Below are 25,174 nucleotides of genomic sequence, written 5' to 3' on the forward strand. Positions count from 1 at the left end.
CTTAGTCAATGAGGGACTGTGCACAGAAAACACCAGTATGTTCAGTGCACATAAAGTAAATATTGTCTGTCCCGTGGCCAGCTTCTCACCACAACAGCAGTAACACTGATGCGTTTACTAAGCCCATTCATAACCCCTTTATCTGTGAATGGAAGCTAATACAATTCTGCCACATGAAAGTGCCTTATTTTTAGAACAAATGGTGACAGTTTTGAAGAAGCTCTGAAATGGTTCCCTTGCTAGTTCCTGAACTAATTTGTCACATGGAGAACTTGCACATTTAACAAAGCTGAAAAGAAGGGTGGGGATGGAGACAACTTTTTATAGTTCAGTTTTCTGTGCAGGATTGATCCCACTTTAAAGAGCCTTGAATAAATCCTCAGAAGTTATTCAAAGAGTATTTTTGGAGGGTAAGAAACAGTGGAAATTTCCCTGGGCATAAAATAATTCAAACAAGATTAAATCTCGCCTCTCAGCCTTTCTGAACACTTTTTTTTGGCAGTTTGTTAAATTATTTTGAAGAAAAAAAAAAGTGAATTACCTTAATACTGCTTAGAACTTTCTTGAATCAAAATTCTGATACAGATCTAATGGAAAACATACAAACAGAGCACAGAGAAATAGGAAGCCTGGGTAGGATTGTGCCGGGGGTCTGAAATCTTTATTCAGGATGCATATTCTAAAATGACTCCAGTGAACTTTATGGCGACAGAAAAGTGCCTACATAATTGCATTTTTTACATAGCTTTTCACAAAAACTTTGCAGGAGGGATTTGGGCAGCAGTTTCTTTCATTCTTTCTGGTTGATGTTTTTTGTTTTGTTTTGTTTTTTGTTTTTCCACAAAAGAAGGTTATTCTGAACTGTATCTGATCCATTGGTGATAACTTCCATATGGAGTTTATTCAGTTCTGTAATTTTGTTCATGGAATTAGTAGTGAGTATCCATAACAAAGACAATGAAAGTTAGCTCTCAATTGCATTCTAGTTTTTTTTGTTGGTTTTTTTTTTTTTTTAAATAATAAAATAAAATCTATTTTGCTTCCAAGTATGTGAACCTTATGATTTCATTAGTATGTTGGATAGATTCTGTACCTATTCATGAAAGTAATTTAAAAAAATGAATCATGAATCTGGTAATCAATGATGAATGTGCTTTAAACCTGATGCCCTGCAGCCTGCAAGTGTAAAAATAATGCAGCATTCACAGAATGTCAATCCACTTCTTATGGCTGCGTGCCATAAGAATACATTGTCCATCCTTCATCAATTTAATACAAGCATCAACTTAGTCCACCTAGAATTTTATAAACACTTCGATGTACTCCTCCAGTGTGCAACAAACTTATCTCAGCTGAAGAAAAGCCTATAGTAAATATCATACAAATGACACGAAGACTTCTGGTTGAAGTTCAAAGTGATTTTCACCAGGACCCCCAGATCTTTTTCTGTTAACCCACTTTCTGAGTTGGTCACTCCCCATCTCCAGCTTGTACTGTTGTGTTGGGTACTACTACAAAGGTGTTTCCTCCTTTAGTTTTGTCATCCTTTGAACCTAAACATAATCCTTGTCAAGGCAGAGCAGGGCAGGAGGGGCAGTTGTTCTGCTGTCACCACACAGTGTCAGCAATTCCTAGGAGCACTAGCATGAGGAGCTGTGGAGAATGTTAGAGGCATGGGGTGGCTATGGGACTTAGAAAGTACTTCACCTCTATGTTGCTAACTTTTGAGTGACTTACATGTATAATCATATGCAAATTGTTAGAGAACAGATGGATTATGACAGCAAATGTGTGCCCCAGACATGCACACATGAGTTTGAAAGCCAGAAGGGACTGGGAAAATGGGGGACATATCTTCATGGCACAGCACAGCACAGCACTGGGCAATCACTTTGATTTTCCCCCTTTGTTTTTGTTTTTGCTTTTGTGTCTGTCCTGATCATTGAAATAGGACGTTATTTCTTTTCCTCCTTATGCTATTGTTTATGCTACCCTAATTTGCTATTGTTATACAATGCTTGGAAGATGTAAAGAACTGACTGCTGCACTCATCTGGGATTTGGCCAAGATTTAGGTACCAAGGTCAGAAAAGCACTTAAGCCCTAAAGTCAGTGCCACCTAATTCTGCCAGGTAAAATAGAAACAACACCTTATTTTTTGGACCTCAAGAACCTCATCCAGGAAGGGAGGCCCAGGACAGCCTGAAGGGATTCAAACCCACAGCTCGACATCCTAGGACATGGCCTGAGATCAGATGGGAATGGGAGTTGTTCTCTTTTGAGAGAACTTCATAGAACTTCTGCCCAGTGTTGAAGCCATTGTGCAGAAAAGACTGAAGACTTCAGAAACCCGGAGAGAGGGAATAAACAACGGGGAGCCTGGCTCACTGTCTGTGACTCTTCTCAATTCTGTGTGTTTTGTTTTCTTTTGCTTTGTTTTGTTTTTCAGCATCAGGAATAGATTATGCATTTTGCATGGAAGAATCATTGCATAAAATGTATTCATAGTACTGGGAGCAGAGGCTTGTAAGCAGTAGGGTTGTTGAGCTGCATAGTCTGGCTCCTTCCTTTTGCTCGCTCTCTCTGGCCCCATGAATCTTTCATCATTTCATCTCTTTGCAGTGGCCCAGGTAGGGAGAAAAGTAGCTAACCACTGTAAGAAACAGTTGGTTAAAGGGTTTGCAAAATGTTTGGGAAAAAAAAGAGGTCTAGTTAATGTTTTACTCGCTGCTGTTGAGCAGAAATGTTATTAATCATGTTTATCATGAGACTGATGAAACAGTAACCTTGAAGGATTGTTGTTGTGTTAGGCACTGTACAAACTGAGAACAGCAGACAGCTCCAGCTCAGCCTTATGGATTTAGGAAGGAAATAGGCATTAAAGATATGACTCACCTGGCCAAAGGCACAGAGATGTCTGCTACACATCATAAAAATGAATTTCCTCCCAGAAATGTCTTTTTCTCACTATTGACAAAGAGCCTCGGATATCAACACGTGAAATGAATCTCACTCCATGAGAAAGAGAGACAGTACCAAAGGGCAGAGCTCACAGTGGGTCTGCAGCAAAACCCATCCGTGTTGCCTTATTTAATGGGGGATGAAACGTGTAGTAAAACAAGAAAAATTTAAAAAAAAAAAAAAAGGAGGAATAACACAGAGGGGGCAGTACAGAGGAGGGGGAAGCTCAAGGAGCTGTACATGGAGGCAGGCTGTGATGGTGGGATGAGAGAGGACAGTCATAAAAGGTCCAGCTAATCAATGAAAGATGTGCAGGGCTGCCTGAATTCCCACAGATTTCTGTTTGGGGATCTTTGTAGGCTGTCCCTCCTGCCTTGAGCTTTGAATGCAAAGTTTCCCAGCAAGGTGTGAGGCTGGAGGGCATCGCCCCAGCTCCAGTGCCCCATGGGCCCTTCTCCGTGCACACTTCTGGGCCAAGGGGTTGTATCCCTGGCTCTGGGTCCACTCCTTTTCCCCATTACCTTGACTGCTCCCAGGGCTGCCTCTGCCAGCTGCTACATTGTGCTCCTGTTCAGCACCCCTGACTCTATCAGATACCTGCTATCATTTTCTTTCCTTCCACTGGGCTTTGATACTAACCTTGAATCTGCCTTCTTTGTGAAAAGGATGAAGGGAGACATCTCTTGAGGTTTAGATGCAGCTCCCCACATATGGGTGCTGTAGTGCTGGCAGTGTGTGGGATTTCTCCTCGTACGTCTTTTGTATCTCCAGTTAGGCAGACTGCAGACAGGGATATCTAGTTCACCCAGTACTGAGGTATCATTAAATGGCTCCTTGTTCAATGCACACGTCTGAAGGTGATAGGATGTCTTGCTTCAAGACAAAATAACAATTGCTTTGAGCTGTCTGAAGGTACACACCATTTCCAAACTAACATTTAAATCTTACCCGGAGAGAGAAATTAAAAATACAAGTCAGTGCAGTGTATTTTAAATGAATACCTGTGAAAGAAACACTTGAAATACAAGGCAATACTTAACCCCTGCTATATCAGACTCACAACGCTGCCAGAAAGCTGCTCTAAAGATGCAAAGAAAGACGCTGGAGGTCAATCCTGAATAAACGTGGTCGGCAGGCAGGGAGTAGGGGAGTAAAGGGCTGTGACACTGGTTTAACGGGGGAAGGAACCACTGCAGGTGGTGGGGAGCTGAGGTTCATCAGGGCTGAAGTGGGGCTGTTTCAGCCAGTAATTAGACCTGGATCTGAAGACCACCATAGGTCCTTAGAGCTCCTTGTCCCTCTGATTCCTTCAAATATCCCCAGGTAAACCTAGCACAGCTGTGTATCATATAGGGTTCACATCTCAGGTTCTCAGAGTCCCAGATAGAGATCTGGGCTGCCTGTTCTGCACTGCATAAACCCCAGGGGATGTCTCCAAGGGACTCAGAAAAGATATTAAGTAAGTGCATAAAGTTAGCCTGGTGAATACACACTGGCTGAATGCACATATTTAATAAAAGAACAAATTCAACTTTTCCTTTGGCCAAATATGCACTTAGTGTGTGGTTGTTGTTTTTTTTTTTAGAACACTGGATTTGACAATGGTAGATTTCATTTTTTTTTTTTTTTTTTTTTTTTTTTTTCTCAAAGCCTTTAACAGTCCACTGTAAGCCTCTAAGTCTACTTTACATAACCACAAGATGACTCAATAAATGTCAGCTAATCTCAGAGTTAAAGATTCACTTCAGGGCCTCAAGGCCCAGAGTTCAGCTCTAAAACCAGCAGCCCATCACAGACCCTCACAGCAGCACATTTAACATTTTCATCTCTACTTTTGTGCCATGGTTTGGGGTTTTCATAGGTGGCCAGACTTCATTTGCTATTTGCATTGGTGTAGAGGGAGGGATGTTTCACAGAATCACAGAATCACAAAATTTCTAGGTTGGAAGAGACCTCAAGATCATCGAGTCCAACCTCTGACCTAACGCTAACAGTCCCCACTAAACCATATCCCTAAGCTCTACATCTAAACGTCTTTTAAAGACCTCCAAGACCTCCAGGGATGGTGACTCCACCACTTCCCTGGGCAGCCTGTTCCAGTGTCTAACAACCCTTTCAGTAAAGAAGTTCTTCCTAACATCTAACCTAAAACTCCCCTGGAGCAACTTTAGCCCATTCCCCCTTGTCCTGTCACCAGGCACGTGGGAGAACAGGCCAACCCCCACCTCGCTACAGCCTCCTTTAAGGTATCTGTAGAGAGCAATAAGGTTGCCCCTAAGCCTCCTCTTCTCCAGGCTGAACGACCCCAGCTCCTTCAGCCGCTCCTCGTAGGACTTGTTCTCCAGGCCCCTCACCAGCTTTGTTGCCCTTCTCTGGACCCGCTCGAGCACCTCGATGTCCTTCTTGTAGCGAGGGGCCCAAAACTGAACACAGTACTTGAGGTGCGGCCTCACCAGAGCCGAGTACAGGGGGACGATCACCTCCCTAGCCCTGCTGGTCACAGTGTTTCTGATACAAGCCAGGATGCCGTTGTCCTTCTTGGCCACCTGAGCACACTGCTGGCTCATATTCAGCCGACTGTCCACCATCACTCCCAGGTCCTTCTCTGCCTGGCAGCTCTCCAACCACTCATCTCCCAGCCTGTAGCTCTGCTTGGGGTTATTGCACCCCAGGTGGTTTCCCTTCCATGTCTGTATTATCCTGCTCCTCCTCATGTCTGCACCTTTCAGAGTTGCAGTCCTGGCCTCTTGAAGTGTTCTTCACCAGTTTGCTTGGTACATTTTACCATCACATTTTTTTCTATTGTGGCTTTGACCGTGGAACTACCACCTTAGAGGATTTGCAGAACCTGTTGTGCCTCTTCCTCCTCTGCATCCATGTATTTGCAGCTCCATCACAGCCCCTCCTGCCCTGTGGTCCATGGTCAAAGCACTGCAAGCTGCCCATGCTCCCACCTTCACTTTAGCATGGACTTGTATAACACTCATGTGTTCTGGCTCTCTTAGTCCTTTTTTTTTTTTTTTTTTTTTTCCACTCACATGAGAAGAGAAAAAGAAAAATAACATTAGCAAGACTGAGCTAAGATACAAGTATCTTAGATCTCGTAGATCTCGTAAGAGATCAAGACTGATCGTAAGATACGAGTTTTGGAAGATTTGTATGCCATTATGTTTTCTTTTATAATTAAAATAATTGTCCATGTCACACTGCCACCTCAGAGGCAGCTTGCAAGGCCTGAGCTACAGAGCTGTCTGCTCATGAAATATTGCTGCATGTGGGCAGACCAGCTCATCGAACCAACTTCTAGCCCTGTTACTGTTTAAACATGGCCCATAAGAGGAAGATGTTTTCAGGATGCTCATTTCTTCTCCCTCCCAGCTCATTCTGAGCAGGGCTAGCATACATGGGCACAAAGTGCTCGTTATTGTTGATTACCTGATGCTAAGCATGCAAGTGAGGAATCTGTTCCTCTGTAATCAGGACCAGATGAAAAGCTCCCTGACCCGCAGATGTCTGAATAAAACCGTTTGTTCTCGTTCCACGCTGTACCTTGCAGACAGCTGTGATGACTTGCCCACAAGTCTGGTGCTGCCCTGTGTATAATCAGGGAGCTTCGCCGAGCTAGAAATTAGCCATCTAGAGTATCATCCATCCTCAGCAAAGGCAAGAAGATCTTTATTACACTTAATAGCTGTGTTACTACGTTGTACCGAAATATCTTTAATTGATTACTTCATTTAAGTCATCTTCAATTCAGATTAAGAAAGCCAGCTCTCCAGATGTTAGCTTTGTAGGCTCTCTGTAGGACTTTGATGTTGTGTTTCTCTGTAGCCACTTTCTCTCTGGAAATGTGGGACACAACATGATTTGTTTTGAGGAGGAAAAAGGCATTATTCCATTTTCTCCTATGCCTTCACTCCATTTGTGAGATATGGCCCAAGTGGTTACAGAGGTCAATGAATAACCATGGTACATTAACATTTTATGTCAATATTATGTTGTATTGTGACTTGCCAGTAGATGTGAGGAATACAAGTGCTTTTCTTGGTGCCTGGCTACTAAGAAGAGGGAGATGCTTGGCTTTTACCTTCACAGGCACTGGAAGGGCTCCTCCTCGTGTGGTTGCTCTGGCAGGTTTGAGGTGTCTCTGGTCTGCTCAGCTGGAGCTCACAGCTCACTTATGGGGCATGAGCACAGTTTGCTGTGCCTGGTACATGGGAAGTGTTCCCCAAAACTTGCAGCTCCAGGGGCTGAGAATCAGACAGACTATTACAGAGTTTCTGTGCCCTTTTCTCAGGATTTCCTATGTCAGTGGGTGTAATAAGACTGTAAAATCTTAAACAATCCTCAAGGAGCTGGTTAATTAAAATAATCCAGTGCTACAGGACTGGATGGCTCGAGCCACTTCTCTGAATAAAGCCAGCGTTACCAGCAGCAACCCTCTTCATACCTTTGCCAGGCCCCAGGGAGAAGGAAAAGGCAAGGGAATGCCTTTCAGACACTCCTTTTAACTTTTTCCAATTGCTACTGGATTTTGCATGTGTTTCTTGGGGCATTTGCAGGAGGTGACACATGATGAACGTCACGTCCCTAAGGTGTAGGTAGACCTGTGCTAGGCAGTGATTGAGGACACTTCTGCAGACAAGGTGAAAGTATCTTGTTGGATACTCTGCAGAAAGACACCCACTGCACAAAACCACTCATGAGTGACAGGGCGCTGACCATCAAGATGCCATCCCAGTGTCACTGAGCTCTGAGGTGGCCTTTCCAAGTCTGGCTGCTACTCCTGGGCAGCAAGGGTGTACCTGAGCTGCCACACGAGTGTTATCTTTGCTTCCTAGAGAAGATGTATAGAGAATTTGACTATGGCACAGTAAGACAGGCACTTCTCACAAGTGCTAAATGCATTCATTATTTATTGGTGTTGCTTATTATTTGTGGAGTGCTGGCTTTGTGCTCAGCATTTTAATTAATTCCGACTTCTGTCTCCATGAAGTCTTCCAGGAATATGCCAAAATGGAAAGCAAGAGGTTTTTTTGTTAGTGAAGATTAAAAGACGCTGTGAAGTGAAGATGAAAGGACTATTGTCACCCACCATTTCCATTCCAAACACTGTGTTTGGATTTATAACACGATGCCAAAGAGGCATTTCCATGACTGTGCATAATCACTTGGGGGCAGTACTGGCTGTGCCAGCTGGTGAGAGGGACCCAGTGAGGAAGACACACATATCCTGTAAATTTCACCTCGTTACCTCAGGGCAGGCAGGTGAATGTGACATCAGTGACCTCAGTGTCACGTACCTTCCTCAGCAGCAAAGTTGCCTATTCTGTCTTTCTTGGCTTATTACATCTCTCTTTGCAATTTTCTGGAAGCATGACAATTTTGCCCAACAAACTACCATAATTATAGGAAGAGAGACAATACTGCATTGTAGCACTTTTACTTAGGCTCTATTCATGTCTTATGGGATAGAAAATAATATGGGATTGCCCGTGAAGTGCTAATGAACTGTCTACAATTATTTTACTAATGCTAAAACTAGTTTCTGCCTTGATCCACACTCTGGAGAAGGCAGAAAGGTGACAGGCTCTGACCATGGGTTTCGATTCTGAACTCCAAGGTGGTTTCCAGCTCTAAGCCCTCTTTGGGGTCGGTTATCATCTTTTAGCACATCTCAGTCTAGATGCAGGTCTAGAAGCCCAGGTTTCCCCTCATGACTAAGGCACTTAAGCAATATGTCTCCAGAACCATCGCACAAAGAAGAAACCATGGACCCAAAGCTGAGTGTGGTGTTTCTCCTGTAGCCCTGTGCTGGGACAGGTTTAGCACCCTGTGGTTTGGGATTTTGCTGGATTGCAAAAGAAAACTGGGATTCAGGTGGTGGAGTCCATGTCGTGTCTGGGTCCTCATGCGGTTTGTCCCCATCATATCTGTCAGATTCAGGGCTGCTTCTGACTCTCCTCATTGACCTGGTTGCCTTTCCTTTGTCTTCAGTAGATTTTTAGGTTCTGTATCATTACATGTTAAAGAATCATTGTTACATGACAATCATCATTATATGCTAAACATCCTCCTTTCACTGACCTGGCCTTGCCCTCATTAGTCCAGGGGCCCTTTCCCAGAGTTTGGGGAAGGAAACCTGTGTTCAACAGTTAGTATCTTCCTATGTTTGAGGGCAGTGTTGGTATATGTCTTCATCCCTGGCAAGCCATTTTTGTCTTTCATATTGGTTCCTTTTTTCCACATTGGTTCAGTGGGTGTTCATGAGGAATCTGAGGACATTTTTGTCTAGAGGTGACTTTGTGGGTGCACACATAGTGAAGGAAGAGGCCACAAAGAGCCTTCCATTATCGCCCTTCCTTGGAGTCTCCGAAAGTCACTGTTTTGGCCAAGCACACTGCCCTGTACATAAGGGTAGGAGGGGAAGAAGTACATTTCAAGAATAGCTTACTCTGTGCCTGAGAAATGCTTTGCAGAGCTCTGAAAGAGAGAAATTGTCAGAAATTCTTCATCCCATGAAAAGCCCTCAAGGTCCAGCTCAGATGTTTGGGTATTTCCCCCACCCTTTCCTTTTCTAAGTAGAACCAAGTGTCATATTTTCTGAAAATAGCAAGTGTCAGCTAGAAATTCAGGCTATTTATGTCCAAAGTAATATATTTTTAGTTTAAAAGGTACTCTTGGCATAGCTGAAGGAAGCAGGGGTATTTCTATTTTTTTTTTTAATAAAATGAATAAGCTAACTTAATTCTAGCTGTTTAAATTAGAATTTACAAAGTCTCAGAGGGTGATAATTTAGACCTTTAAAATTCGCCTTTTTAAAGTCTCAGAGGAACCCTAAGCATATATAATGTTTGCTCTGTAATAGCTCTGTGTACTTTTACCTGAGTCATCTTCCCCCTGCTTGCAGTGCTCGTTGTTTACTTACACCAAACCACCAGGCTCAGGGGAAGGCTCTGCCGTAAGCAAACCCCGCGTGGTTGGGGCTGCAGCACACTCACTTCTGGGGGGCCTGAGCTGCGTCACTTCTCCCCCCCGGTAAACAGAGAGAGACAAAGTAAATGGCAACAGGCTCAGGGGGTTAAAAGGAAAAGGACACTTGTCATCCCTGTGTCAGCATCAGGCTTCCCTACAAAACCACAGTTTTCTATGTTGTTTCCTGTGACTTTCAAAAAGGCGTTTGCTGATCAACTTGTTCAGAAACGAACAAATCCTTCTGCAAATGGAGAAAGTGATGATTTTAGGAGACTAAAGCCCCGCATAAAGTGACATTTGGCTACTGGTTGTAGCACCAGCTCAATTACAATCTGATACCTACAGCACTTGTCTCACCAGCAACTAAATGCGTGGCCCGCTGTGACCGACTCAAGGAGTCATAACTGGCCTCAGGAAATTCGGGAGAAAATATCTGTGGGGCTCCTGTGGCTCAGAGGGTGACCCAGGCAAAATGCAGAGAGCTTTGAGCCCCCCAAGCTGTGGTTTTTGCAAGCAGGGTGAAGCAGAGAGGCAGTGTCAGCTGCTGGCAGAGGCAGAAGGTCAGACCCAGCTGGGATAGGCACCAGGGTTGCTGACACAGTGGAGCAGAGCAGGGGGAGGCAGGTTTCCAGAGGACGGGTGGGACAGCAGCACCCTTCATGGTGGTAATGTTAGCAGACTTTGCAGGCTCATCTCCTCTAATGAACACTCTCGCTTTTATGGTCTGTAAGTGGTTCTGCTTCACCTTACTTAATAAACTAACATTTCCACAGCACTTGTTGACAAAGTATTCAAGTACCTCCATGTAGGATTAAAAGGCTTCCAAACAACACGGCTGATTTAATTTGATTTTGACCTACTGAGCAGACTCAGCAGGACATCAGTGCAGGTAAAAGCAGTAAACAGCATCCCCAGAGTTTGCCACCAGTGTTGGACAGAGCAGGTTTCTGTGCTCGAGAGCGGCCCTTGAACTCCCCACGCCTGCCTGGGCTGCTGTGCTTTGGGCAGCCTGGGAGGGCAGCTCTTCACCCAGCCATGGCTAAAAGTGGGCACCAAAATGAAATAGAACCCATGCAGTGAACTTAAAACAGGCAGCAGCAATGTTCAGATGGATAATGGACCTGTTAACATAAAAAATAAATCCTCTTCTGATCTTCCTGGAGCCCTGGCAGTGCCATGGATGGAGTGGATGGCTCAGGTCCTGTCTTCAGCTGATGTTCGGAAGCTTCACTACAACCCTGAGGTTTAAAGGCGTTGCAGGGTAGCTCTAAACCACATTTGCTTGGTCCTCATAGGCCTCCAAACATCTGGGCTGCAGATCAGCATATGAAGTAACCATGCAAAAAGCTCTGGCTTTCCAGCCTTGGTGAACAGATAAGAGTAAAGGTCGACAAACTCAGGCTGAGCTGGAGCAAGGAAGAGTGAATTCCAGTGCCGAGGGCTCTCCACTCACTGCCCCGGCTCCAGCTGCCAAGCATTTAAACCCACAGGCGGTGAGCAAGAGATGGCACGTACAATATGAGAAGTGGCCAAGTTTATTTAATATGTTGGCTTTTCCATTGCTTTTAGCACTGTTATCAGAACACTTGATTTAGTTACATGGAGCAACGTGGAAAAATACTGGTAAGCATAAAATGAAAAAGCTACTTCCAAGAACAAATTAACTATTAGACCCCTTGCATTTCTGGAAATCTAATAAGGCCCTGCTTACCTATAGGACTGATTCAGTTAGAAGTATGCTCAGCTTCATCTTTTACATACATATTGCTCAAAAGGCCTTGGGGCAGGAAAATATGAGGTCATCTTGCCAGGATGCCAGCGCTGATAGCACGAGGCGTTTTGAGCTGGCTGCACAAAGGCTCAGTTGCAGCTCCCACGTGGCTGATGTGAAATGTGCAACGTTGGTGTGGTTGGGGTCTGGGATGGGACCGCTTGGAAGATGAGCTAACCAGGTCTCCCATATAGGATAGCTCAGCTTCTGGGAAATCCCAAACAAGACGGGTGGTGTGGGAAGCCCTGCAGAGGATGGCCCAGCTGGGTTCTGCAGAGCTCCCCATGCTCATCTCACGCTGGGCTGCAGGAGGTTTTGTTATGACAGGCACTGCCCAGAGCATCCCGATGGGCATCCCCAGGGCCTGGCAGCCAGCCTGGTCCATGCACTTTGCCAAAGAGCAAGGCTCGCCATGTAGAGGAAAGGGTTAATTTCATGGGGATTGAAATGGATAAATTAGATGTGCTTCCTGCAGCCACCCACCAAGCTTTCCTGCTGTGGTTGCTTTTATAGTCAGTGCAGCGTGCCAACATAGTGCTGGGGACCCACGGGCTCATGCCAAAACTGTCTACGACATGAGAATGAGCTACGAGCAACTTCTTGCTCATTTTGTCCTGAACCTTTATATAACCAGGATGGGAAACAGCTGCTCACTGGGAGCTTCGCAGGCTGTAGTATTCTGCATAAGCCCAGCACAATTTCCTACCTTCATTTTATCTGCTGCTCTTAGACCCTGCGTGCCCTGCCTGCACCCTGGCCTGCATTTTTGCATTAGTAGAGTGAAATCCTACTTCTTCACCTTTTCTTCCTCACACTGTCCTTCCCCACTCATCCTTGCTGCTCCCCTTGTTGCCAGCTCTGTCAGTGCTCCGATTACAGAGTAAGCCAATTCAACTCACCAAAATGGCAAAGGATTAAGTCAGCAGAACAGGGGAAGGAGGAGTATACATCTGGAAATGGGTGTAGACAGAAAGGGAACCAGAAAAGAGGAGCAGAGAAAGATTGCTCCTTGCTGTGGCAGCCAGACCCCCAAGCAGCAGCAGTTGCAGCATTAGTCTTGTCTGGGGACTCTCCAGCAAAAGCAAGCCCAGCAGATTCAGGCATGATTCTTTCCAGAAGCTGCTGGTGGAGTTGGTCTCATGGTTTGGACCATGTGCAGAAGCATCACACGTTTAAAGAACGATGTTTTAGTGGTGGTTGGTTGAACAACACAGTGCAATGAGAAGGCTGTGCTTGGGAAAGCATCCATTTTGCAAGTTCTGCTTCTCTCTGAGTGCTTTTCCTCCAGAGGGAAGATTCATGGCTAGAAGAGGAAATTTAAAACTGTCAGGTATGGCAGAATTCAAACTGGTCTTTCAACTTGCTGGGCCAGCTGAGCAAGAGCCTTGCACACCAGTATTTCAAGACCTTTGGAAGGATTCTCCTTTTCAGAAGGCAAGCTACCTAACCCCAAAAGATGATTCCTTCCTGTAAACAGGAAAGTTAGCAAGTCATTTGAGATCACTCCCCGAAGCACTGTGTGCAACCTGCACCGTGCAAAGGCCAGCAAGGCAGGAGGCAGAACGTCAGTCTGCAGGCATTTGCTACGAAACGTAAGACAAAAAGAAGTGACATTCCCAAAACATTTCTGAAAGAAAGCCAGGGGTGACTGCACCAGCCTGCTATGGTGTGCTGGCACTCAAGGCTGATATTTGATGCTGCCTGAGTTTCCTTCTCCTCTGCTCAGGTGTATTTCATCATTGGGCGAGGGCCACCCGGGAGGAGGAAGATGATGTCAGCATACCAGGGCTGGGTGGGAGCTGTGAATGCTTACCTGCAAAGAATCACAAGATGACTAGGTAAAACAGAAAGAATTCAAATAAAAGTATACGAGGGTGATGGAAAATGAGAATTTAATCTTATGCTGCTTTTTTTTCCTGATTTTTTTCCCCTACTAAATTCCTTTGACGGTCGAGGTACAAACATAGCATTACCTGAATTGACTCAAAGTGGCTCAAAGCTCGCAGGGTCCTGAAGGGCAAAGGAGCTGCACAGTAGTTTAAAACAAACTAACACTTCCATGGGATTTGTTCCTGTCTATGTCAAGAAGGAGCTTTTCCTTGAGAGGAGATGAAGCATCTCCAGTGCTGTGCAAACCTTCAATACTCACCATGGCTTGGGAAGTATGTGCAGGCCAGATCTCAGGCTCAGCAAAGAAGCAGCACTAATGGCTATTGTTAACAGTAGGCTGCAGCCAACCCATGTTAAGATATTATTGATCCCTGAGCACCTCTTCCCCTTCTTTCCTACCAGGAAGCTCCCCAGCCCAAGTGTGGGCCTGGTCCACAGCTCCATGCTCTGTTGCTCCTATGTGAGCCAGTTCATCTCATGGGCTCCAGCAAACTCCTGTGATTCTGTGAAACTGATCAGGAAAAAAGTGAAAAAAGTGAACCATCTTCTGTCACTGAGCAAGCTGAATTGCTCCATTACATTGTCAAAGGAGCAGCAGAGCCAGCATTGTGTAGTGATGAAGACTTCTGTCCAGAAGGGAGATTTAAGGAGACAGTAATCTACAGGGAAGTGTGGGAGGGGTAAAGAAAGAACCCCTTAACCCTGTTCACCTGTAGCCTGGACAACATCTCTAGGGGTGCAGCCAGCTATTATATTTAAGCTAGTTTAAAACTACTGCCCAAAAGAGCCATGCAGCCCCTCTCCCCTTCCCACTGGGCTGCTCACCTGCCACTTTCCTTGGAGCAGTGCTGATGCTTGCTTTGACTTGGTGGTGAGCAGTTAAGGGGTTAGAATGAGGGAAAACAACCCACCAGGAAGAAAACGAAGATTTTTCTGTTCAGTGAGTAAGATAAATCAGCTAATGGAGGAGTCAGACAAGCGCCAGCTCCAGCCTGATGGGATTGGAAGAGGCAGCTGCTATTAGTGCAGCACAGCCTCGCTGCAGAAGAGCTGTCGGCAGCAAAGACGTTGCACTTGTGTTCCAGGGTGAATACAGAGAGCCTGCCTCTTCAGGCTCACACATCTATTTGCTGTAGCTGATATATCCATCACCGTGGTACTTAGGGCCCAGACTCAATAAAGCTCAATCGGGAGATATCAGGGTACTTTTCTGAGTGCCACGCTGAGCAGGGGTACGTGTACAAAATCAGGACAGCTCGAACCAGTGAAATAACCACAAAATGAGCTCGGTTCACTGGTCTGGTTCGTGTAAGGTTACCCTTTCAAAGCAAAAGAAATGTTATTTCAGCTCTTGTATGAACAGGCCACAAACCTTGTTTTCTCTTGTTGCGTGCTTTTATTTTGCATTTCATCTTTCAAGTATTTTGGGGCTTTTTAACAGACAGCCTTTAGGATGGTATCCTCCTGTACTGAGTAGGATCCTACAGAATTTACTCAGTAAAACCCAATTCACTTTCAGGTCAGTGCTGAAAGGGAAAGGGGTGCTCTGACAACCTGCTGCACCTTTCCACCACTCTTCAAACAGTATTCGAGACCCCACAGCCAGATGCAACTCAATGTTGCACTCTGTAGGACAGTTCAAGGGTGCCTATAGAGAGCTCGCGACTTGACATCAGGAGATCTCCCTTGTTTCCCTTGTTGCCTCTGCTTTGTTTCCTCTTTTATGGCCAGGACAGCGAGCCAATTGCACTTCCACTCCCCACCCCAGTGGGCGACCTCCCACCCACCAGGTCACCGTGCATAGCGATGTAAATAGGTGTCCATACGTGGCATGAATAATGAAGCCTTCAAAATCTCGCTGGAAATCCATTGTCACACAAAACGGGCCATAGAGATAAGGAACAGGTAATCGGGAGCAGTCTTTTACTCTCTGCACTTCCCCATAAATGCCAGCCAGGATTCAGGAAGGATTAAGTGTTTCTACAGGAACCAGAGCATTTGCAAACACTGCACTAAACAGCTGCTAATGTTTTGTGCAGGCAGCTCAGGCCACAGCCCACTGCTTGGGTTCATTTACTCTTTTGCTTCCCAAAACATCACTGTGAAAGGGTGCAGGACTTCCCCGAGGTCTCTGATATAAAGGTAGCACTTTGCCTCCAAGAGCAGTCCCAGCAAGTGGGATTTTGCAGCTTTTTTCTGTTATCTCACTGAATCCTGGGGCTGATGGTGCCTAATTGCTACTATCCCAAATTATCTCTGTATGATAAAAGAGTCTAATTATGATTTAATTTCTGAGTAAACAGCCCGAGCAGGGTATCATCCCAACCTAGTCAAAATCAGATTCTGAAGAACAATTCTAACCAGACTTCGTACAAACTGTATTGTGTAGAGTTACCAGGAAAGGTCTTGCTAGAGTCTTGCTAAAAATAATTCATAGGATGTTTTTGTTTTTGTTTTCCCAGTTAATGCTTATTTCATGAAAACTCTTTCAATTTACAAAGGCGGAGAGACTTGAGTACTTACTGCTGACAGAGCTTTTGTTTGGTATGCACAGTACAGAAATATAAGTGGTTTGCTTGTACGTTTTTTGCTAGATGGTAATATGTTATTCAAGGCTGAGTTTTTGAGTTTGTGAAGACTGATGTTACACACCCTGTGCGGAGGATCACAAGTACTGTGTTCAGTTACCTCCTGCAACAGACTGCGCCCAGCTAACTGGTACTCCTCAGGGATTTACACAATTGTAACACAACAGCATTGCAGTCTGGGGATAAGAAAACAGTGCTATCCTGCTTCTCTAAGACAGTATAGGGATGGAAAGGCTTAGAAGGGCATTTCATATTTGATATAACCCATTGTAGCTGGGGGCTGCTGTCCTGCAGTGCCCACCCACCCGCCTGCATGCCCCAGCTTTGCAGGCAGCAGTTGCACAACCACAGCAGCGGCAGCTGCACGGGGCTGGTGGAATGGAAAATTACGGCTCTTTGGTGGGTTGGTTTTCAAGTGGGTCAGCTGCAAGAGCTGCCTCGGTGGCCCCAGCGCAGGCATGGTGCAATGCAAATGTAGGCAGCAGCAGGGGACACGGAAAAGACAAGGGTCACCCCACTGCCTATAACCCACAGCTAACAGCTGCAGGCTCAAACAGCTGCAGCGGCAAGGCCAAAGAAGACCTGGCCAGCATTGAAGGTCCTGTGCATCACCTTGGTCCCACCAGAGCTCCTGAAAGTGTTTTACATACCCAGTAAGTGTAATTTTTTTTTCCTTTTTGTGCCACAGCTTTATACTTTTCATAACGCCTGCTCTTTTCTTGAAGCAATTATAACACTTAAAATAACACTCGTGTATTTGGTACCAGGCCAGAACATTTGCTGAAGATAGTTCGAGAAATAATACACAATGGTGCTAATTTTAAGAATCAATGCTTTAAAAAGTGTAATGAAACCTCTGCAAAGGGACAAGACTTCCAAAATCACAAGAAGGGAGCGCACATTTTTACCTTCTCTTTTCTTTCTCTCTTCACTTCCCAAGAATTTTCCCATTGCAGTGACAGCTCGGGAAATGACTGATGATCCTTAGCTACCCTTCAGCTGCTGGTGGCAAGGAAAAAGATGTGGATGAAGATCTGGGGGGATGGGGAGTTGTGTGGCATGAGGAAGATGAAGATCGCTTGGGTGTCGGGGGGAAGGTTACGGTCAGTTGTCATCATTCTCAAGGCTGGAGGAAAAGGGGTTATAGCTTCCAGAATGAAGATCTCGCACTGTGTGCTGCTCTGTTGTTTCCAGGCTTAAGCACAGATTTATTTTTGCTCAAAGACAAGTAATTCTCAGTAAAAAATACAGAATTAAGCTCTTAACGAGGTCTGCGAGTAAGGCAGTTCTCAGAAGACAACACTGAGTTAAAGCACCACAGGTAAAGCTCATCTCAGCTCCGGGTGTCAAGGTCCACCCTGTGTTACTTTAACCTCCCCACATCCCCACTCATTTGCAACTGGGGTCAAAACAAAGCCCAGCAGGACAGCCTGGATGCACGTAGGCTGCCAGCCTGCTCCCCAGCCCCAAACACCAGCAAAGGGGCTGGAAACCTACGTGCAGAGCTGTGTGGGAAGGCCATGCAAGGGGATGCATTAAAACCCACGTGATCCCTGCAGCACAATTCTCTTTTCTTTCTCTTCTCTCTGTTGCTGGAGACTAAAGAGCTCATCTCCACAGGGCTCGTCTCCATCAGGCTCATCTCCATAGGGCTTTTCTCCATAGGGCTGAGGAAGCAGAGTCTTCCACAGGCTCCATTTCTTTCTGTTATTTCCCCCAGGATCTGTTGTAGTTTTGTAAGCTTTATAGGAGAATTTTAAGATGGTTTGAGCATCTTTGGAGGAAGCTGATAAATATATGGGAATAAATTAGAGGAAAATCCAAAACATTTTGTGACTTCCTTACCAGTTCCTGAAGTTTTATTTCACTTGTGCATTAGAAATGGGCTGTTTATCCGAGTAATAGATTTTTTCCTTCTTCTGGGTAATAATACACTTCCTTCACAGGCTTGTGAAAGTCCGTAATGTTAACTGCTGCAATGAAACAAGCCCTCGGTCTGGGTGTGAAGTCTCTGGTATACAAACATTCGCTCTCTTTATTTCTTCCTTAGACAAATAAAACCACATGAACCAGCATGCTGCAGGCTGGGTAAATCTCACTGGGAGCTGTTTTATGCAGATGGCTTCCGAGAGGGGCAAAAAACTTCGGTGTGGTTTCTATGTCAACAACTGGCAGAAGTGGGGTATTTTGCTTGAGGACGCGCGTCTCCAGAAGGCTGCGGGAGGATTTATGGAGCGTGCAGTGCTGACACTCGCCCAGCTGTCCCTCCTGCCAGGCCGGGGGGGCTGCAGGTCCCTGAGCAGCACAGAGGGGCTGGAGAGGTTTGGGGGAAGCTACAGCATCTCTGCTGTCCTCTGTGCTGGGTGCTCCATCCAGGATCCTTGGTTGGTTTGGGGGGGAAAGGTTTTTCTGTGCAAGAGTCTGCTGTGTTTTCTGACAAGTCTGCAGAGAGGTAAGGTGGATGTTTTCTCTAATGAGTTCCCTTTTCTGCTCTTTTTTCCCCCCTTCAGTCCCTAAGTTACAAACCCTCGCTCACATCCTGCTGCGTCCACCAGCTTCTGCATGCTGGGCACCGCTGCTGTGTGTCCCCAAAGCGGCCGTATTTTGGGAACTTATGACAGTCACCGAGGGGAGGTTGGTGCTGCCTGGGACACAAACAGGGGTGCTGGGGATGCCCCTGGGTTGAGCACAGAGGCTGCTCCTTGTGGATGCTCCCCAGCCCCTCTCCCAGGCAGCTCTCTGATTTCAGGCACCAGTTTACCCACGGGATTTTGGAATCCATCACACAAGCACATTTTTTTGCAGTGGAAGTGAAGCCAGCGTGTAGCATTTTCTGCTTCATTTACACCCACAAGCTCTCAGTCTTACAAAGCCGCTGCCTCCTCGGCTCCTGTTCCTGGCATCGCTCTTTGCAGGGACACATGGGGCCTCGCACATCAGGCCACAGAAAAATCCGGCTCTGGGCTCCTGTAGGAAAAGAGCAGCTGTGTGGAAAGATCAATAAACACGACCAGTTGCTCCAAGAGTCATAAAATGGAAAGACTCGGCAGAAGAAAATGTGTGGCAGGGGACCCCGGCTCCAGACACGGCGGGAGAAGTCCTGGGAAATGCAGTAATTAAGGGGAGGCCTCAGACGTGCTTTGAGTCAGTGCTTCCACACGTAAAAATATTTGTTTTAGGAGAGGAAACCAGAAGGGTAGGAGCAAATACTTACCTATGCAAAAGGAAAGTTTGTTTACGCTTCGTACATTGGAGAAACTGTTCGTGTGTGGTTAATCTGTGTGGAAACGCAACATTTGCAGCGCTGCCAAGTGACTCAGGTGAGCTGCTAATTGCTGGCTCACCCAGGGAGGTTGAAGTGTCTGGGGCTGCTTTGGTTTGCTTCACTCTCTTTATCCACAAAAAAAAAAAAAAAAAAAAAAAAAAAAAAAAAAAAAAAAGAGAGAGAAAGAGAGAGAGAGAGAGAGAAAGAAAACCTACAAATCTTACTGTTCCAGTGAAGTTTTCTTCTTTCTACCCGCTTTTTCCATGTAGGTCTTTACTCTTTTGCTTAATCTGCATGTTTCCTCCAGTTTTTCCATAGTACATAGGACAGCATAATCCCTTCCTACAGGATTTCCTAGCTCACTGGCCCTTACCTCTCCATCCCCACCAGAGCCCTCCTGCCCTCATGGCAGCTCTTCCCTCCCACTGCCTTGCCCTCTGCAGCCTCTTCTGCTGTGGTCATCCTTCCCTGTCGCTCACATCTACCCCAGTCTGGTCCAGTCCTGCTCTCCTAACCCAAATCCCGCTGGATGCTCGTGTTCACCTCTGCCTTGCTCTGCCACCACTCTGGGGACCTTCATTCCTCCCGAGAATGGATTTTCAGAGGGTCAAAGGGTGAGAGTCCACAGCCCCTCACAGTGCAGTATCGTATTGAGTGTCAGGGCCTTCAGTAGAAACCTGCAGTCCAGCAAAGATGTCTGTATAATGTGTTGTGTCACTACAACTACCTTCATAGTGCGATGATCTGGGCTAAATTCCCTGTGCTGAGTGCTCTGCTCTCAGTCTGTTCCCCAGACTTTGGCTCATACAGGTTCACATCCAAAGCCCATTGAATTCCCATTCCTTTCAATGGGCTTCCCCTCTGCCTCATCATGGCTAATCAAAGAACCAAGCAATGGTTTGGGTTGGAAGGGACCTTAAAGCCCGCCCAGTTCCAACCCCCTGCCATGGGCAGGGACACCTCCCACCACACCAGGTTGCCCAAAGCCCCATCCAGCCTGGCCTTGAGCACCTCCAGGGATGGGGCATCCACAGCTTCTCTGGGCAGCCTGTGCCAGGGCCTCACCACCTTCACAGTAAAGAATTCAATTTCACAGATAAGAGCCACAGGATATTTCAGATTCTTTGATTCTGCTTCAAATGAGTCTTAGATTCTCCTAAAATAGACCTTACTGCTAGGCAGTATCTTCACTGGTGTGTTCCCTTTGGGACTGGAAAGTGCCAGGCAGTGTTTGGGTACCTACTTTCTCATAACACGTTCTCTCCCTTCCCTGGTAAGTGTGAACTGTGTCACTGTGGGGTGCTGCAGTGACAGGTTGCTGAGTGCTGCATCACTGTATAGGGTTGGACTGAACCAAAAGTCCTTTTATACCTGTGTGCTGCAAACTGCCTGTCCTCCTGGGTGTCAAAAGGGCAATGCTACCTGAGCCCTGTGTGCTTTGGCCCCCAGCTGACTCCTTACAGCAGCACTGTACTCACAAATGCGGTTTCCTAAGGAACTGGTCCAGCCCTGCTCGGCTTGGAGAGCAGCATTTCTGTTCCCTGTTTGTACTAGATGGACCCTGTCATGGCCTAAAGCAAAGGAAGCACATGAAGTTCTTGATTAAGTATTGCTGCCATTGATGTCATTCATGGATGAAGACTCTGGGTCTGTGTTTAATCCAACAAGGTTGGAAATACCATAGGAAATGTTACCTTCAGTTCTAGTTTTATTCATTTATTTATATATTTTAGGGATTAGAGAGACCATGCTGCTATTCAACATATATTTGCAGTGATTGCACAAGACCACATACTCTGAACACGAACGTGACTGGTTGTGAACCTGGGGTGAAGCAGAAGTGAATCAAGTAACAAACAAGTCTCTCAGTCCTGGCACTGGTGTTAGAACCCAGACCAGTGATGAGACATCCAGATCTAACTGGAAAGATGACAGCCAAGTGTGGATGCTTGTCACATTCTTTTCTAGTTTCCTGACTGGAGTATGGGAATTCTGGGAAGGTGTAGGGGAGCCATAGGATTCTGCCTATAGACAAGGTTTTTGTCTCATGTGTAGGATGGGCTATGCCTCCCTAAAATCTGGGGCTTGCCGCGTGTCCATAATGTATCACATTCTATGTGCAAGATGTGCATGTGCATATTTCTAAAGACACAGCTCTTCAGTTATATGCCCAGCTGCTCAGGCACCAGAGATGGGCACCAGGATTTCCTTGTAGCCTTTGTAAGTCTCTTCCAAACTCTTTTGCCTTTCAGTAGGTTAGTACATTCAAGAAGCAAATCTCAAATGAATGAAGAACAATCAAACTTGTCAAAGTGGTGAGTGGCTAATTGGTACTTGTCGACATTCTTCCAATTTGCAATATCATTCCTGCTAGTAGCATTGAGTCATCTGCTCTCAGAGGGGCCACAAATCTTGCTGGAGACTTTTGTACTTAATTCTGCATTTTTATTTCTCCTCTCATAAGTATACTAACAAATTGTCCTATAGGGCTTGAAAAGAACATCAACAATTTACTGTATCTGTTAGCATTCCCTGTTTCTTGTGCATTTTTTGTCATCTAAATATAACTGCCCTTTACATTCCGATACATAAACACAAGGAGCAGTATAATTTGACAGTCCTTGATACTACTCTCTCTGCATACTTCATTTCCACAGCCCTAAAAGGACATAAGCAGAACTCACTTCCAAGGGTTTACAAAGCAGTTGTGATAAACAGTCTGTTATTCGGATAAAAAGTTGTTGAGTTGCATGAATATTTTCAGATGGAATGCTTAAAGGGAAGGGAAGAAAGGGCAACAATTTATGCTTAGAAACACTTAAGGGGCCATATCAGAAATATTTGTATTCTGTGAGTCTTTTTATATTGTTATTGTAAGCAAATGAAGATATTTTATTTTTATCTGTTCCCTGCTCAATTAAGGATTCCAAATCTCAGAATTACTCTCTCTCTCTCTCTCTCTCTCTCTCTCTCTCTCTCTCTCTCTCTCTATATATATATATATATATATATATACATGTATATATATATGTATTACTGACTATCAGACAGGTGATCCAGAAGTTTTGTATCTCATGAAATGGTGTTACTGTAGTCTATTCAAAGCACACATAACAGTCAAAGACATAAGTACTGTGTGAGTTTGTGGGAAGATGAAGTCTCCCAGAGACAAACACCCTAAAGCTTTTCCTGTCTGCCGTGGCACAAAAGACTGTTGCACTTCTCTGTGTCCTAGCTGAGGTCTGTGAGATGAACTTGGAAAAGGCTCTAGATGTTTTTAATCAGAGGATTTTAACAAGCTTCCCACCTAGATGGGAATTCAGTGAGGCTGTTTACATCTGTGGGTGAGCTTTTGTGGCAGTACAGCGCAGCAGCAGCTATCTTCGTGTGCTCTGTGAAACGCAGGCAGCATTTGAATGGCAGCTGTGTAATGAATAAGCTTCACAGGAACAGGCTCAGCACCCTTTGCTGCAAACCCATACTTCAAGGAAATCGGTGTCAGCTTTGCACTGTTGGGGCAGCAGTCAGACTGCTCATAGACAAGACTTCTGGTTCTATAAGGCAATATGTTCAAAGCTAAGCACGACTGTGCAAGTCTCTACCCTATAAAACCAGCAGCCCAAATTGTACAACCTGAACCATGAAAATGTTATTTAAAGTCCTGATCTGATTTAGATTTAAGCAAAATACCTGGAATAATGGATCAGTTGGTAAAGTGAAGCAAAAAGAAAGATCACATGAATTCTAATCTGCTGACATCAATATTTTATTTCTGAGGTGACAGGCTCATCACTGCGTACAGCTTCAGTAGCTGGCACCACTTATTAAAACAATATAGATTTTTTTTCCTGCAGAAAATTGAGAGATAGTTTTCCCCTGGAATATTGTTGAATTGCAAAATACTGAGACAAGTCTGGAGTCAGGGGATGAGCCTGGCTCATGTCACGGATGGTTAGGACTTCGCTGTAATAACCTAAGAATGCTTTGGTGGATAATTATATATACACAAGTGCACACGCACACACACACACACACACACACACATGATTTTAATGACGAACACAGGGTAGGTGTACTAGGTAGGTAATGAAAATGCAAAGTGTACCATGGTATATTGGTTGTAAGCCTTTCTTATATGAATTTCCCCAAGGCAAAGTTTTAATAGCTGCTGTGTGTTAAACCATATGTGTGCGAAGAGAGGTGTAACCGTGGAGCTCTGTGTGTTAGCAGTGCCTGTGTTGGGTGAGCTAGATGCTGGAACAGCAGAAGCTTTTTTGGCTTTCTGGGTGTATTTGCAGCCTTTTTTCCCCATTAACTTTGGTGAAGAAAAGACAAAATCGATTCTCTGGGCCATCAGCTGAGACACATCAACCATCTGTAAGCTTTGGGGATCTTGCTTCAGATGAAAATGCCAGGCTGAGAAGCTACAGTGCAGAGGACAACCAAAAGTCTTCCTCTGGAGCAGAAGTATCTGGTGGTGATGAAGGGCTAGGTGTTAATTGGAGAAAAAGTCCACAGAGCACAAATCACAGAAAGATGCTGAACTCCCCCCTGGAGGGATTTGTCACTAAGGAAGCAGGAAAGAAGGTAAGCTGGATGTGTTTCAGCATAAGTCATCTGTATCATGCTTTTTTCTAAAAAAAGTTACTCTACAGTAAGCATGTTCTGTGCTACTGGCTTGTGGTCTGCAGCTCCTTGCAGAGAACTGAGCTCTTCAGCTGCAAGGCAGGGAGCAGGGATCACAACACGTCACTTTTTCCTCCTCCAGGATCCCTGTTTTATCCCTAAAGTTGCATAACCTTCCTTTTTTATACTTCCTTCCAGTCATCTACTTCTTTAGGATAAGCAATTCTGCTTCACCTGGGGCAAAGCTTCCCAGCTTTCTGTCAGCCAGGCTTGCTTTCAGATCTGTGTGTAAAAACCCACCCAGTTCAGAGTCAGCCTGAATGAAGAGTCACTTAATTGCCCAGGCAACCCTCCCCCTCCTTTTTAAATTAAGCATCATGTTTTCTTGTCTTCAGTCACACGGTATTAGCCTCTACTTGAGACACTCATTAATCATCCTTGCTAATGCACATGAAATGTCTCATTTTGGTTAATACTGTGTTCTGGGGGAGAGATGGTCCTTTGTGTTGTTTGGTCTTTTGAGAATTGGGTTTTGCTGCTGGTCTCAAAATATTAATGCTGCATGTAAGTATGTGGTCCTGGAGGAGTTCTGCTCGTACTAATGGGATTACCTTCATGGGAAATAAAACGGCGTGCACAACTGAACTCCAAATTTCTATCAGTCAAATGCAATAGTGGTTCAACAGCAACACATAGCATGGCTTGCTTTTTCTCCCCAAAATGTCACTACATGAAGCCATGCTAACAGATAATAATATGCATTATTGTGATTAAAAAAAAAAAAAGAGAAAAAAGAGTTACCTGTTACACAATTTTAAGGCAGCTCGAAGTGGTAAAGGAATGCAAATTTCAACAGCCAGTCTGTTGAACAAACAAAGTCTCCTCAATCTGTATGTACTTATACCGCTGGCACACAGTGCCAGATTAACATGGAAAACACCTACATCATTACAAAGAATTAAATGTCTGAGATATGACATCATTTAACCTTCCCCTGCCTCTTTGCTTTCTTTGTCTCCCTGGTGGGAAACTGGAAGGGAAGAAGACCATTATACGTATTGCTAATGAAAAACATCATAATGAAAAACATCAAAAAGTT

The 25,174-nt window shown here is 45.1% G+C and overlaps 1 protein-coding gene across 6 annotated transcripts in view; it reads left to right on the forward strand.

Annotated features, from left to right (window-relative positions):
* Positions 1 to 25,174, forward strand: part of SPATA13 (spermatogenesis associated 13) — a 163,716-nt gene that overhangs the window by 71,106 nt on the left and 67,436 nt on the right. For 3 of the 6 annotated variants that reach the window (XM_072032667.1, XM_072032668.1, XM_072032669.1), the window contains exon 1: positions 23,971 to 24,036. The exons of 2 other annotated variants lie outside the window; for them this stretch is intronic. In XM_072032667.1, coding sequence (XP_071888768.1) covers positions 23,986 to 24,036 — 51 coding nt within the window. In that variant the 5' untranslated portion in view covers positions 23,971 to 23,985. Of the gene's footprint in view, positions 1 to 16,643; positions 16,838 to 23,970; positions 24,037 to 25,174 lie in introns of those variants that run through there. One more of the 6 variants, XM_072032670.1, reaches the window with a different exon arrangement.

The sequence above is a fragment of the Anas platyrhynchos genome, chromosome 1, assembly GCF_047663525.1.
Source record: "Anas platyrhynchos isolate ZD024472 breed Pekin duck chromosome 1, IASCAAS_PekinDuck_T2T, whole genome shotgun sequence".
NCBI classification, from domain to species: Eukaryota; Metazoa; Chordata; class Aves; order Anseriformes; family Anatidae; genus Anas; species Anas platyrhynchos.